The sequence below is a fragment of the Miscanthus floridulus genome, unplaced genomic scaffold (assembly GCF_019320115.1).
Source record: "Miscanthus floridulus cultivar M001 unplaced genomic scaffold, ASM1932011v1 fs_737_7_8, whole genome shotgun sequence".
Lineage (NCBI taxonomy): Eukaryota > Viridiplantae > Streptophyta > Magnoliopsida > Poales > Poaceae > Miscanthus > Miscanthus floridulus.
In genome coordinates, this window is record NW_027097194.1 from 27,702 (window position 1) to 40,189 (window position 12,488).

Below are 12,488 nucleotides of genomic sequence, written 5' to 3' on the forward strand. Positions count from 1 at the left end.
TAGGCTACTGTCTTATGCAGGGAGACTTACTTTGCTCAAAGCTTGCTGCAAGCATCCCCATTTATCTGCTTTCTGTAATTAAGTTTCCAAGATGGGCTATTGACATGATTAATTCTCAAATGGGTCATTTCTTGTGGAATGATAGTGTAGATCATCATAAATATCATCTTGCTAGCTGGCAACTAGTCTCTCAGAAATAAGATGTTGGCGGTCTAGGTATCCTAGATATGAGGAGCTTAAATTTAGCACTCCTAGGTGCTTGGATTTTCAGATATCACCTGAATTCGAATGCTATTTAGAGAAGCATTGTTGATTTCAAATACAAAACTGAAGACCCCAATATGTTGTGCTGTCCAATGGTTGGGGTCTCTCCTTTTTGGAAAGGAGTACTTTGGGTGGTTTAGGCAGCCCGTATGGGTATTAAGTGGGTGATTGGTAATGGTAGAAAAGTTAGATTATGGGAAGATATTTGGCTGGGTAACACTAGCCTAGCTACAGTTTATTGGCCTCTATACGTTATTAACGAACAGCAAGGTAAAACTTTACATGAGGTCTGGGATGGGGAAAACCTTATGCTAACCTTCAGAAGATGTGTGTCGACTAGTACTATGAATCTCTGGTTAGAGTTATGTAGTCTGTTGGAGTCAGTTTCCCTCTCTGAAGAGGAAGATCAGATTCTGTGGCATTACACTTCTTCGGGTAAATATTCAGTCCAATCTCTATACGCTGTGATTAATCACAGGGGGGGGGGGGGGGGGGTCACCCCAATGTTTGTAGGTTCAATTTGGAAGCTTACTATTCCACCAAGGGTGCAGTTCTTCCTTTGGCTCCTCTCTAATAATAGAGTTTTAACAAGAGAATCTAGGCAAACGCAGGGAAGTGAGTGATCCCACATGCTTGTTCTGTAGCGAGAAAGAATCGATCTCTCACCTCTTCTTTGAATGTTGTGTTGTTAGAAATATATGGCTTATTATCAGCGAGTTACTGAATTAGGATATAGGGGCTAACTTTGAATCTATTGCTCGGTTTTGGGTGGCAAATAAACGCCACAAGTTTACTAATGTTGTTACTTCATCAGTTATTTGGTCTCTATGGAAGCTGAGAAATGAGATGTGTTTTCAGGGTGTTACATGGACGGGTATGAAAAGAGTGTTGCTGCGGACTGTCAGGATGGCGAGAAGGTGGGTGCCGTTGCTCAACCCGGAAACTGGACTGCTAGTGGAGGAATTCGCGCAACAGCTGGAGAACAGAGCAAGCTTGCCCCCTCAACTGCAGTGGATGCCGGTCGTGATCAATACATCATCAGGGTGGGATCTATTGGGTGCTCAGCCTTTGGGATCAGTCGTTTCGAGTCGGCCTAATACGCCATGTAATGTCAGTAGACCTGAGGTTGTGTCTCAGTTTGGCTTAGAGCCTTGATTTTGGCGGGCGCGCCTATACGCCAGAACTGTAAAACGTCTTTGCTTTTGATAATACAAAAGCGGGGGAAACCCTTTCTTCTAAAAAAAAGATGCACTGATTGAGTTGGGAAAAATTGACACAAGCAAAAGGTGATGGTGGTTTGGGGTTCAGGGACATATATGCCTTCAATAGAGCTATGTTGGCGAAACAAGGATGGAGGCTCCTTATGAACCCGGACTCGCTGTGTGCCCAGCTACTCAGTGCTAAATATTACTCGGATGGGAATATTTTGAAGGCTAAACCCAAGAGTGGTATCTCCTATACTTGGCGTATTTTGTCTGGCATAGACCTGTTGAAGAAAGGGATTGTATGGCGTGTTGGGGATGGATCGAGTATTAACATATGGGAAGCTTCATGGCTGCCGAGAGATGACCTTCGTAGACCTTACACACCCCGGGGCAGCACTTTGGTCTCCCGTGTCTCAGATTTACTAGACCCGAACACAGGTTCTTGGGATGTAACAATGGTACGGGATCTAATTTGGGAAGAGGATGCAAAATTAATATTATGCTTACCAATTCATGAAGGTATGGATGACATCTTGGCGTGGCATTATAATAAGAATGGCCTGCCTCTTCTCAGTTAAATCTGCATACAAAGTTTGTGTAGATTATTTTAGAAGAAGTAAGGCAAGGAATGGGGGGTCTTCTTTCTCTGCCAGCAACAACAGTGATAATACCTGGAAACAACTCTGGAAGCTAAATTGCCCAAAGAAAATGCTGCATTTTCTGTGGCGGCTGGGGCATAAGAGCTTGGCTCTCAGTGTGAATTTGAAACGCAGGGGGATGAAGATCGACTCGAAATGCTGTTTGTGTAATAGACTTGATGAAGATGGTGCACATTTATTTTTTAAGTGCAAGCAGGTATCGCCCTTGTGGCACATGCTACAGATGGAAAATATCAGAAGCACATTTAGCATCTATGCAATCGGCTATGGAAGTGATTATGGAAATACTGAAGATGAAGGAGACAATTCAGAGACAAGTGGTAGTCTTGATGTATGTTTGGTGGTCGGAAAGGTGCGCCATTAGGGAAGGCGACAACCCTCGGAGCATCTCGTATCTTTGTCAGCTGATTATTTCCTATGCAGAGGAATGTTCATCACTGAAACCAACATTAAGGGAGTGTGCTCTTCAAAAGCCGAAGACGTCGTGGAAACGACCACCAGTTAACTATGTCAAGGCGAACTGTGATGGATCTTTCAAGCCACTGAACGGTACAGGAGGCTGGGGTTTTGTTCTGAGGGGCAATGATGGCCAGGTGATCAGTGCGGGTTATGGTAAACTGGAAAACGTGCTTGATCCCCACCATGCAGAAATCATTGCTTGTCTACAAGCTGTGCAGCGAGCAGCGGAGCTGGGGATCCAGAACCTTGTCTTGGAGACGGATGCAACCATGGTGGTACAAGCTATATCCATGTCGGAGTTAGATCGCAGTTCTGTGAGCGGTCTTATTTGGGAGTTTAAGTACTTATTCAATTGTAATTTTGCATCCAGGGTAGTCATTCATACGCCTCGTTCATGTAATTTGGTTGCTCGTGAGCTAGCTACTGCAGGATCTGGTCTTAGTCCGGGTTGTATCCAATGATTTGGCCTCTGTTAATGAGTAATGGAGAATGCTTTCATGTTAAAAAAAACGTCTTCAAAACCATTCCAAACCAGGACAATGTGTTTTGAAAGCTCAGGGAGTGAAATGTCCAGTTTTGAAGTTCAGAATTTACTTTTTCCATGCAACAACTACAGGTCTGCGATGAACATGTACCCTGAACATAAGCATCTACTCACTCCGGCCCGGAAATCTCCGAGGCAAACAATCCCAAGTTGCTACGAACCACTACAGCTGAAGAGCTGTGCACGCGAATGTCTCAACAGACTTTTTTACCAAAAAAACAACTGCACAGTAAGATTGCTTGGATTTTTTCAATCATACCGTATACCGTGCACAAGATAACAACAATGCATCCAACTATGCCCGAACCTGCACAGTTGACACTTTGAGCAACACCACTAGCAACGACAGAGGATGTCAGCAATTTTGAGCACCGACGACACGAAATTTGCAGACTCTCAGCAATATAGCATCAACATAGATGTCAGGAACGATAAAAGAAAGCTCAGATATAGTTACAGCTATACATTCGAGACTGATACATCGTCGTTGGCAGTAATGCAGGTGAAATATTTGAGGACCAGAGACGAAATTGTGATGGTCTCCCAGAACTAACCTGCATGCTAGCCCATTGCTCATGGCCTCATCACTGCATGGATGGCATGATCCAGCAGCTTGCTCATCACAACAGCAAGAATATAATCTTTAGCTTTGCACTGCCGCAAGCAAGGGCTCACACATCAAACATTCAAACGAGCAGCTCTAATATGCATGCGAAAAAAGAAGCCATTGTTGTGGCCTGCCATTTCAGCGTCCATGCATCACATCGACCGGCTTCATCTATTGCACCGAAAAAGATTCTCCAGACTTCTGACATGTTACTGTATTTAGTTGATAAGGATGTTAACTGCACTAAGCCTCCAGCGATAGTAGTGTCTCTCTCTAGCTTTTCTGTCTTCTAAAATATATCCGATAATGCATGCAGTGAGATTAGACTAGGGTATATCCAACAAACATAACAGCTCATAAGATGATTAACCGGACCATCTTTCCCAAGTACTGGAAGCATTTTGCAGCTTCTTTCAAGCACAAGTTCCTGTCCTTCCGAGTCCAGTGCTGCACAGTAGAAAACCATGGGCTCGTCAGAATAAACTCTAACGAAATCAGGGGGAAAATTACCATCTATTGCTACCTTGCTGAGCTCATTCAGCTTCTCCCTGGCATCTTTTAGTAGAAGTTCAGCATCAGTATCCCACTTGTAGAACTCCAGCTCCCTTCCTTCAAGAATTTTCTTGCAGATCTATTTCAATTCACAAATCAGTTCACTATGCTTCTAAACAGGCACTACCTAGATTCTAAGACAGTATATGCTCGGAGAGCACGATGAGGTGTAGCACAAATAATAGATAGTGTAGTGATACTGCAGGTGATATCCAGTACCATGGTGATGAACCTTTTTTTGGGCAAATATAGGGGTACCAACACACCAGGAGCCCCAAAATTTGTGAAATAATGCATCAGGTACATAGAATGCACCAAACTCATAAATTTCTCAGCAATGTACCCTTATAAGGCTAGAAGCAACCTAGCATCTGGCCCACCCAAACTTGGGCCAGAAGAATCAGTTGGTTCTTCTGCACTATCCTACACTTGCTGGTCATCACCTCCATAGTTTTACCCTGAGAAGTAGACTTCTCATTAAGAGAAGTGTTTGCAATTGTCATGGGATTGCCTTCCTAAATTCCACCTCTATTTAGAAACTCTGAACCCCAGTGTTTCAGTGGAGGATGGTATCAAAGATGAAATTAGTTTATGGTGCTTAGCCTTAGCATAGGTCATGGGTCAGGACTAGCATCATTAGTCCAGGTTTGGGTCGTTTTTGTGGTGCAGTACCGGGTGATTGTCTTCTTGATATTTTTCTGCCCCATCTTAATTCCTTTATGAGATAAGGGGGTTGTGTTGTAAGGGACCGTTTTTCTCTCTTTTTAATACAAAGATACACGTCTCTCCTGCATGTTCGAGAAAAAAATAATGAAGGATGGCAGCTATCGGCCTGAGCTCTGAGAGGTGGGTAAGCCAATTACATGTGGAGGTCAGGCAATGCAGATCGCAGACACGCAGCATGACAAGTGGCAGGCCCTAATGCCTCAGAATACAACAATGACCACCTTACTAGAGTGCCAAATGTCACAGAAAATATAGGTTATGTTGCAACTATATTTTTCATGTCAGAACCAAGATTATATGTTCCAGGAGGGAGAACATCGGCATTTCTTGAACAGTTCAATTGCATTGCAATGGTACAAAAACTTAAATAATCTCATATAACTGAAAATTGGAGGAACTTAAACTTTTCACATCTAGATAAGAAATCTATAATTGCAATATCTATATTTTAGCATACTAGCAATGCCATGGGTAAGTGACATTAAACTTGAAAAGCAATAATACTGAAGATCGTATCAGGTACAGACAGTGCGTTACCTTATTGCCTATTGCCACACCTCCAGTTATATGTGCAAAATTGATATTGTAATAATGGGAGAGGAATGCAGGAGCGTTGCTCTCAGCCAGTTCAGTCAGATAAGCTGCATAAGTTGATCCCGAAGTACTTGGCTCTGGGATTGCAATCCCTTGTTTTCTGAACCACTCCAAATCTTTTGAAATGCTAGCTGAACGCTCCAAACCACTTTTCCTGAAGTAAACATCTGAATGAACATTAAATTAATTATATGTGAGTAATTAGCTGTCATTAATATGTTTTAGTAACTGCACTGGGTACGCCCTTTTTTTTAATTTGATTGTTTTTCCCCTTCAGGAGCTAGATCCAGATTTGAAATATTGTGAGCTGTGAGCCTTAAACTTACGCTGTAAAATGTTTGGAAGAGTCTATGAAAATAATGCATTTGTGAAGCATTTAATTGAGGTGCTTGGCAGACAAGGAAGGGTGTCATGATTGTTTTCAAACAATATTTTCTGATTGGCGAGGTTTAGTAGACATTTGACTAAAACACATGCAAAGGTCTTTGTAGTTTGTAGATATGCTCAACAGCTCAAGTGCTCCAACATGGTAACACCTTCCAAGTAATTTTTTACTGTTATGACCCGCCATCTACATTCCTGGCATCCTAAGGAAAGAGTGAACAGTGTGATAGTCACTACACACAGAGAACTCAAAAACAAGTTTCATTTCATTGCTCAGAATGCACCTTACACCATTTGCCAGTGAAAACGCCATTATAGAAATGTAGTACATTTCTGTGGTGTAACACATCTTACTCTATGTATGCCATTGACATCGCTGTCCAGTTATCACAAATTTGGATTGGAATACCACAAGTACCACACAATGACACAATGCTACAAACTGAACCCCGGGATGTCACAGTTGCATGGTTTCCAGCGTATCTCCAACTAGATGCTACAGAAGGCACTCCTATTATTAATATCAGACTCTGAGTGTACCCTATTGCAGTCAAATCTAATAGAACGAATGTGATATTGTAGTCAAATCTAATAGAACGAGATGTGCGAACAAAATAGATAGTTCTTAGCCAGGAAGATATATCCATAGGGATTGGAGCTATCCAGGGAGTACAAGGATACCATCCAATACATTGCCAACACCCAGCAACCTAACAAGCTCACCCAGCACCCAGCATCCATGGGCAATGGTGCCTCTATAATTTGTACCAGGGTCTAGACAACTACAGCTAAGTTTACAGAACTTGAGGTGTCGCCTTGAACTGCTCACTCTATATTGCTAAATTTATTTGTTCAAATTCTAGTGTAGTAGACCATTTTCTATACGTTGAGTTTTTGAATAATCACTACATGTGCAACATATGGTGGTTGTTTTCGCCCAGCATTCGAATAAGTAATTGTGATCGTCACCATCCACATTTGGCTTATCATGGCGTACCCAGTGCAGATAGCTCCCGCTCTGTGCAATGCGAGGAGACAACTCGGGACCTTCCGGTCACAGGCGGTAAGACTCTACCGCTTACACCAGGCCCACCCTTCAAACTATCAGTGTTCTGGTAATATCCATGTCTGATTAGGCATGAGAGGTAGCCCTCTGTACTAGTTACAATTGCTTCCCTGAATAGAATATATGCCTCCCTGAATAGAACATATCTTCAACTAGCAATCCTTTCAGAGGTGACAATGACACAGTCTCATCAGAGCAATGTACTTATGTACAGGCAAGCATCCAAATGCATCCAGCATACACCCCAAACCAGTGAAGCACATATGCAAATCACAGACCGGGTCCGAAATTCAAATTGCGGAAAATCACAGGACACGACAACTAACCAAAATGGCACTCATGGGAAAGAATGGGGAAGAGAACCGTGACTTACGGGCGACGTCGGTGGACTCGGCGACGACCCGCTCGATGGTTCCGAAGACGAGCTTGCTGTCCACCAGGTAGCGCACGAACCCCTCCCTGCTGGGCATCCACTCCCCTGCCTCGAGTTCGCCCTCCTCCTCCTTCTCGTGCTCCTCCTTCACGCCGCTGCCGTCGTCGTGCTCCGACGCCCCCGCCCCCGCGTTCTCCGTCCCCGCCTTGTCCTTTATGGTGGTGCGCTTGGGGTTGCGCAGGCGCATGGCGACGAAGCGCATCTCCTCGGCGACGCCCACCGACTCGCCGGGGTACTGCTTCGGGTACCGCCGCGGCTTCGGCTTCGCTTCCTGCGGCGGCGGCTCAGGCGCCTCCGCGGCGACGACCGGGGGCGGAGGGGAGGGGGAGCAGCTGGTGACAGTTAGGGCTAGGATGATTCCGGGTTTGCGAGTGCTGAGGGAGCGGAGGGGAGCCACTCGCCGGGGTGGGGGCGGCGCGACCGCCGAGGCGGCGGCGGCGGCGATTAGCGGCATGGGTTTAACCGTTTGAGAGGGTTGGTTATCCGTTAGGCAAGGCGCATAGCCGGTCCGGCTCGTGACTGACTGCAATAATCTCCGTGCGACACACACGCCGACTTGCCGAGTTGCCATCGCAAGACGCGTTGATTCCTGAGGTATGCAAGATTGGTGCGTGTTTATTTTTTCCATTCTAGACAATGGAAAGATTTAAGATTATTCGTTTTTTTGGCTTATCTCTTTTTCTTTCTAATAAACCGCAGCCAAGCTCGTGCACCTCATCGGGCCACGTCGCCTTTTTTTTATCGGCCGTTCGATTTCCTGCGCCGGTGTTGATCGAGCCGTTGATCCCCCGTCCGTCTAGCTCGCCTCTCCTAGCGCTTCGCGAATACTCCACTCCTCCGGTCGGCCGACGACCTTTCACCTCATCCGGCTCGCAAGGACGATAACGCACCGCCTTCACCCAGCCCGCCGCTCGGCGCCTTCTCTGCCCGGGCCTCCATTCGCGCCGCCACGCCCACGGCCCCCGCACGCGCCATGGTGGCTCGGGCCGCCGCGCCGTGCCTCCCCCCAACCCCCTCTCCTCCGCCCACGCGAGGGTCGCTGGGGCCGCTGGCCCCCCCGCCCGCTCCGGGGTGGTCTGGGCCGCCGCGCCCGTGCACCCCACGCCCGCGCCGGGAATGCCCGAGCCACCGGGCGGAAGTGGGGAGGGGGCACGCGAACGGGCAGGCCCCGCGACAGACGCGTGAGCCGAGCGGCGCGAGGCTTTGTCGGGAGACGCCTCTTTATTTCTCTGCGCGTGGACGGCAGGCCGGCGGCGGCGGAGCCCTCACGCACCAGGCCGGAGGCGGCGGCGGCCGCGGCCGCAGCCCTGAAGTCCGAGCGACGGTTTCCAGAGAGAAGCCGTTCGTGCGGCATGCCTTTCTCCGCCCGTCTGCGTGCCGCCTGGGGATGCCACGCCGAGGTCGCCGTGGGAAGAGGCTCGCCGGGGCTGCCACGCCCGAGCCCGCGCCCGCGCCGGGGTGAGCGCAGCTGCCGTGCCCGCGCCCTCCGCCCTCTCCGGGGTGACCGGAGCCGCCATCCGACTCCTCAAGCACAAGCGCATGTTCGTACCCAACTCCCTGTCTCCCCGTTTCAGCCCCTTCTATTTCGGTTACAATCACTTTCACTTTTGTCATTTGTCTGTTGCCAATTCATGTTACCATCTTAGTTGCCATGTCACCGGAAATAGTAGCAGCAGGCAGCCATTATCCATAATACTATACCAATTCGAGATTGCTTATTTCCCTCTCAGCCACGAGGAGCAGCGCAACATGTTGCACAACCAAACCTACAATCTCGACCAAGTTGCCTTCGCTGCTGTTGGCCTCAAGGATGCTCAGCAGACTGTAATGTCCTCAAATCTCTCATCTAGCAAGTTCGTTCATGTTCCGCCCATGTTTATACGGAGTGGTTTTTCTTTCCTTTTTTTCTCAGATGAATGCAATGAATGCAGCAAACGAAGAGCTCAAGGGAATGATGAAAACCGCCAAAATTGATGTATGTGTTGCTACCCGTCTTGTGCTCCCAACATTTTCCGAATTTTTTATATCCATTTCTGATCATTGTGAAAAAAATCACAAAGTGCTAGATAAGCACTGTTGTCATCCTTCTATTGCTCTCAGCACTTTCAGATTTTGTCATATCCATTTCTGATTCATTGTTAAAAGTTTCCTAAAATGTTACTAGATTGATTAAGGGGAAGGATGTTGTCTAGCTTCTTATGGGCACGTACTGCAGGCGTAGCATCAAATAACTATACTTCCTGTGTCCTGAAATATAAAGGCTTTTGAGTTTTTCCTATGCAACTATCCCGTCTACTTTCAGATCTTGTTATTATATCCATTTCTGAATTCCGATTCATTGTCGAAAGTTTCCGGAAATGCTGGACCAACACTGTTGGTCCCCTTTCTATTACTCCCAGCGCTTTAAGATTTTGCTGTGTTCATTTTTTATTCATTGCCAAAAGTTTCCGAAAATGCTAGATGGGGTAAGGGGATGTGGGAATTGTTTAGGTTTGTTTGGGCATATATTGCAGGCCACATCAAATAACTGAATAACTTATAACAAACTCGGGGATCCTTCTATCTTTTGGAGTTCTTTCTTTTTGACAAATTCTATCTTTCGGAGTTAATGATACGGAGGTTATTTTAGGATCAGATGACCTAGCAGTGTCCATGTACACAATAATTTGGAGATTTTTTTGTTGTCTTCTTTTGATCAAAGGCAGAACAGAAATTTATTAGATTGCCTATCACCCTTAGTTTACAGTCAACCTTTTCTTTGAAGCTTTTTTAAGTGATATGGTGTCTATATAATAGACATACAGTTGTTGAAGCCTATGACATCACCCAGATGGTGTGTTTGTAAGGGTTTTTGCCCCATTTTTCATTCTTAATATAATGATACACAACTCTCCTTTGTGTCGAAGAAAAAAAAAATCACCCATGGCTCTGCTCGGCTGCACTGGTTGCAACTGCGGCTACTGCAGCCATAGGCACTGTATACAGTGTTGCAGCCGTAGGCATATGGTGGGGAATGCTTGATGCAATGCCTTTAGTATTTGCTGTTGCTTCCTCTTCTGTCCTTTTTTCCCGGTACCTTGAGTATGCAAGATGGAAGCCGCAATTTCATCTTGGCAATATGACCTCTATATATTCAATCCTTTTTATGGTTGGTGTTATAATCTTGGGATAATTATCTATTTGGCACTGAAACAAATTAGTGTTTTGTATTTGGCACTCGAAAATTTGAACTTTCCTATTTGGCATGAAGTTAAAATTTTCTTTCTTAAATGGCACTGCCGTCCATTTTCATCGGTCATCTGTTAGTTGACTGGTTTGATCGTGTCAGTTTTTTCTCCTTACGTCCAATGTACCCATCCATTAGATTCACTGCATAGAGTAAGGAGGGAGAGAGAGAAAGCGTTAGAGAGAGACAGAGAGAGCAAACCAATAGATCGAAGCGAAGCCGCACGGACAGCGTGTAGGAGGCCGCGCGGAGAGAGAGGGGGACGGCCGGCGCCCACGGCCAGCATTGCTCGCCGGCGACACTGAGGCACGCTCGCGCGCGCCGCGCCGATGCACCGCACACCAGGGGCGGCAACGTGCATCCTGGGGCGGCGGCCAGGGCCTGACCACTCCAGTGAGCCAAGGAGGAGCCATGAGAGGGAGGAGGAGAAGAGGACGACGTATCGCCTCACCGCGCCGCTAAGCTGAGCTGCCGCCGTCGCCTCCGGCGAGGAAGAGGCCACACGCACGGGCGCAGTCGTCGAGCATAGGCAGCTAGGGTTTCGTCGAGGACAGGAACACGCGCGGAGCGGCAGGAGAAAGCCACGTCTAAGGGCACCCGCATCGGCGGCCACCGGCGAGGCCTACCAATGATGCCGTGGGGGCTCGCGCCGCCAGTGCCATGCTGCCGCGCCGCCGTGGGTCCCTGCGGAACAGCTGCAGGAGGTCGCGCGGGGAGAGCGGGCGTGGGCCACGACCACAGCACCGGCGGTGGCGGCGCGCCGTGCAAGGGGGCACCACGCACGCCGTGCAGGGAGCCGCTGCGGTCGGGACGATGAGGGAGGGAGAGAGTGTGGAAGAGTCTAGAGAAGGGGAGAGAGAAAGGTTGCACCAAGATATTTTCTGATGCGTGCACAGTAGGAGGTGGGATGAACATGCACCGTTGATCGTGGAATCTGATGGCCGAGCGAATTTGGGGCACGCTTCAAACACGGGTATTCATGTTATTTTGCCAGTCACTTACACCGTTACTGTCCTAAATGGATGGTAGTGCCATTTACGAAAGCAAATTTCAACTAGGTGCTAGATAAAAAAGTTCAAATTTTTAAGTGCCAAATACGAAACATTGATTTGTTTCAGTGCCAAATAGATAATTCTCCCTGTAATCTTCTTGATCAAAAAGGGTGCAACGATAACAAACCTAAGAACCAATCAACCTATATCTAATTCATCATATGACAACTTGCCTTTTTCTTTAACATGATTGCTTTTGTGGAACCCGATCATTTGAACTTTAGATCCTAAAAAAAAGACTAGAGATCATAGCATACATAGGCATGGTCACTTCTGCTTATAATCATAGATTCCAAGCTTGCTTGTACTTAAACTATTCCATTTATTTTTAAAAAAATATGTGATACTTCTGCTTTGGTTTTCATGAACAGGACAGCACTGTTCAACCACCAAACTTGAATAGATGGACTGGTCCTGATCAAGGAGAGCGTGGCCGGTCATGGCGACCTACACTAAAAAATATCTCTTAATATTTTGCATTGTCAAATAGATGTGGCAATGTCCTTTTTAATATTTTTCATCATTAAATAGATACATCAAAGTGTCTCTTATAATATTTTGCATCGTTAATATAGATACATCAAAGTTTATGCAATCCTTTCTACTCCTTCTGTTTCAAATTATAAGATGTTTTAGTTTTTCTACATGCTATTTTTAGTATATATCTAGACATAGTGCATATTTATATATATAGCAAAAGCTACGTAACTAGAAAAG

General features: G+C 46.4%; 2 protein-coding genes and 1 long non-coding RNA gene across 3 annotated transcripts; 2 read left to right on the forward strand and 1 right to left on the reverse strand.

The window, feature by feature from the left end:
• The first annotated feature begins 2,351 nt into the window (after positions 1-2,351).
• LOC136532904 (uncharacterized) lies at positions 2,352-2,987 on the forward strand. Its single transcript, XM_066525483.1, has 3 exons — positions 2,352-2,448; positions 2,552-2,901; positions 2,958-2,987. The coding sequence occupies exons 1-3, from the start codon at positions 2,352-2,354 to the stop codon at positions 2,985-2,987; spliced, it is 477 nt and encodes a 158-aa protein (XP_066381580.1).
• A 381-nt stretch (positions 2,988-3,368) lies between these two features.
• Positions 3,369-8,031, reverse strand: LOC136532905 (probable inactive heme oxygenase 2, chloroplastic). The gene is made up of 4 exons (XM_066525484.1): positions 7,434-8,031; positions 5,554-5,777; positions 4,262-4,369; positions 3,369-4,185 (listed from the first exon to the last, which is right to left on the reverse strand). The coding sequence occupies exons 1-4, from the start codon at positions 7,945-7,947 to the stop codon at positions 4,093-4,095; spliced, it is 939 nt and encodes a 312-aa protein (XP_066381581.1). The 5' UTR covers positions 7,948-8,031; the 3' UTR covers positions 3,369-4,092.
• A 257-nt stretch (positions 8,032-8,288) lies between these two features.
• LOC136532903 (uncharacterized) lies at positions 8,289-12,478 on the forward strand. The gene is made up of 4 exons (XR_010778351.1): positions 8,289-9,034; positions 9,224-9,317; positions 9,406-9,468; positions 12,143-12,478. It is a non-coding gene; the product is annotated as an uncharacterized lncRNA (long non-coding RNA).
• Positions 12,479-12,488: the final 10 nt, after the last annotated feature.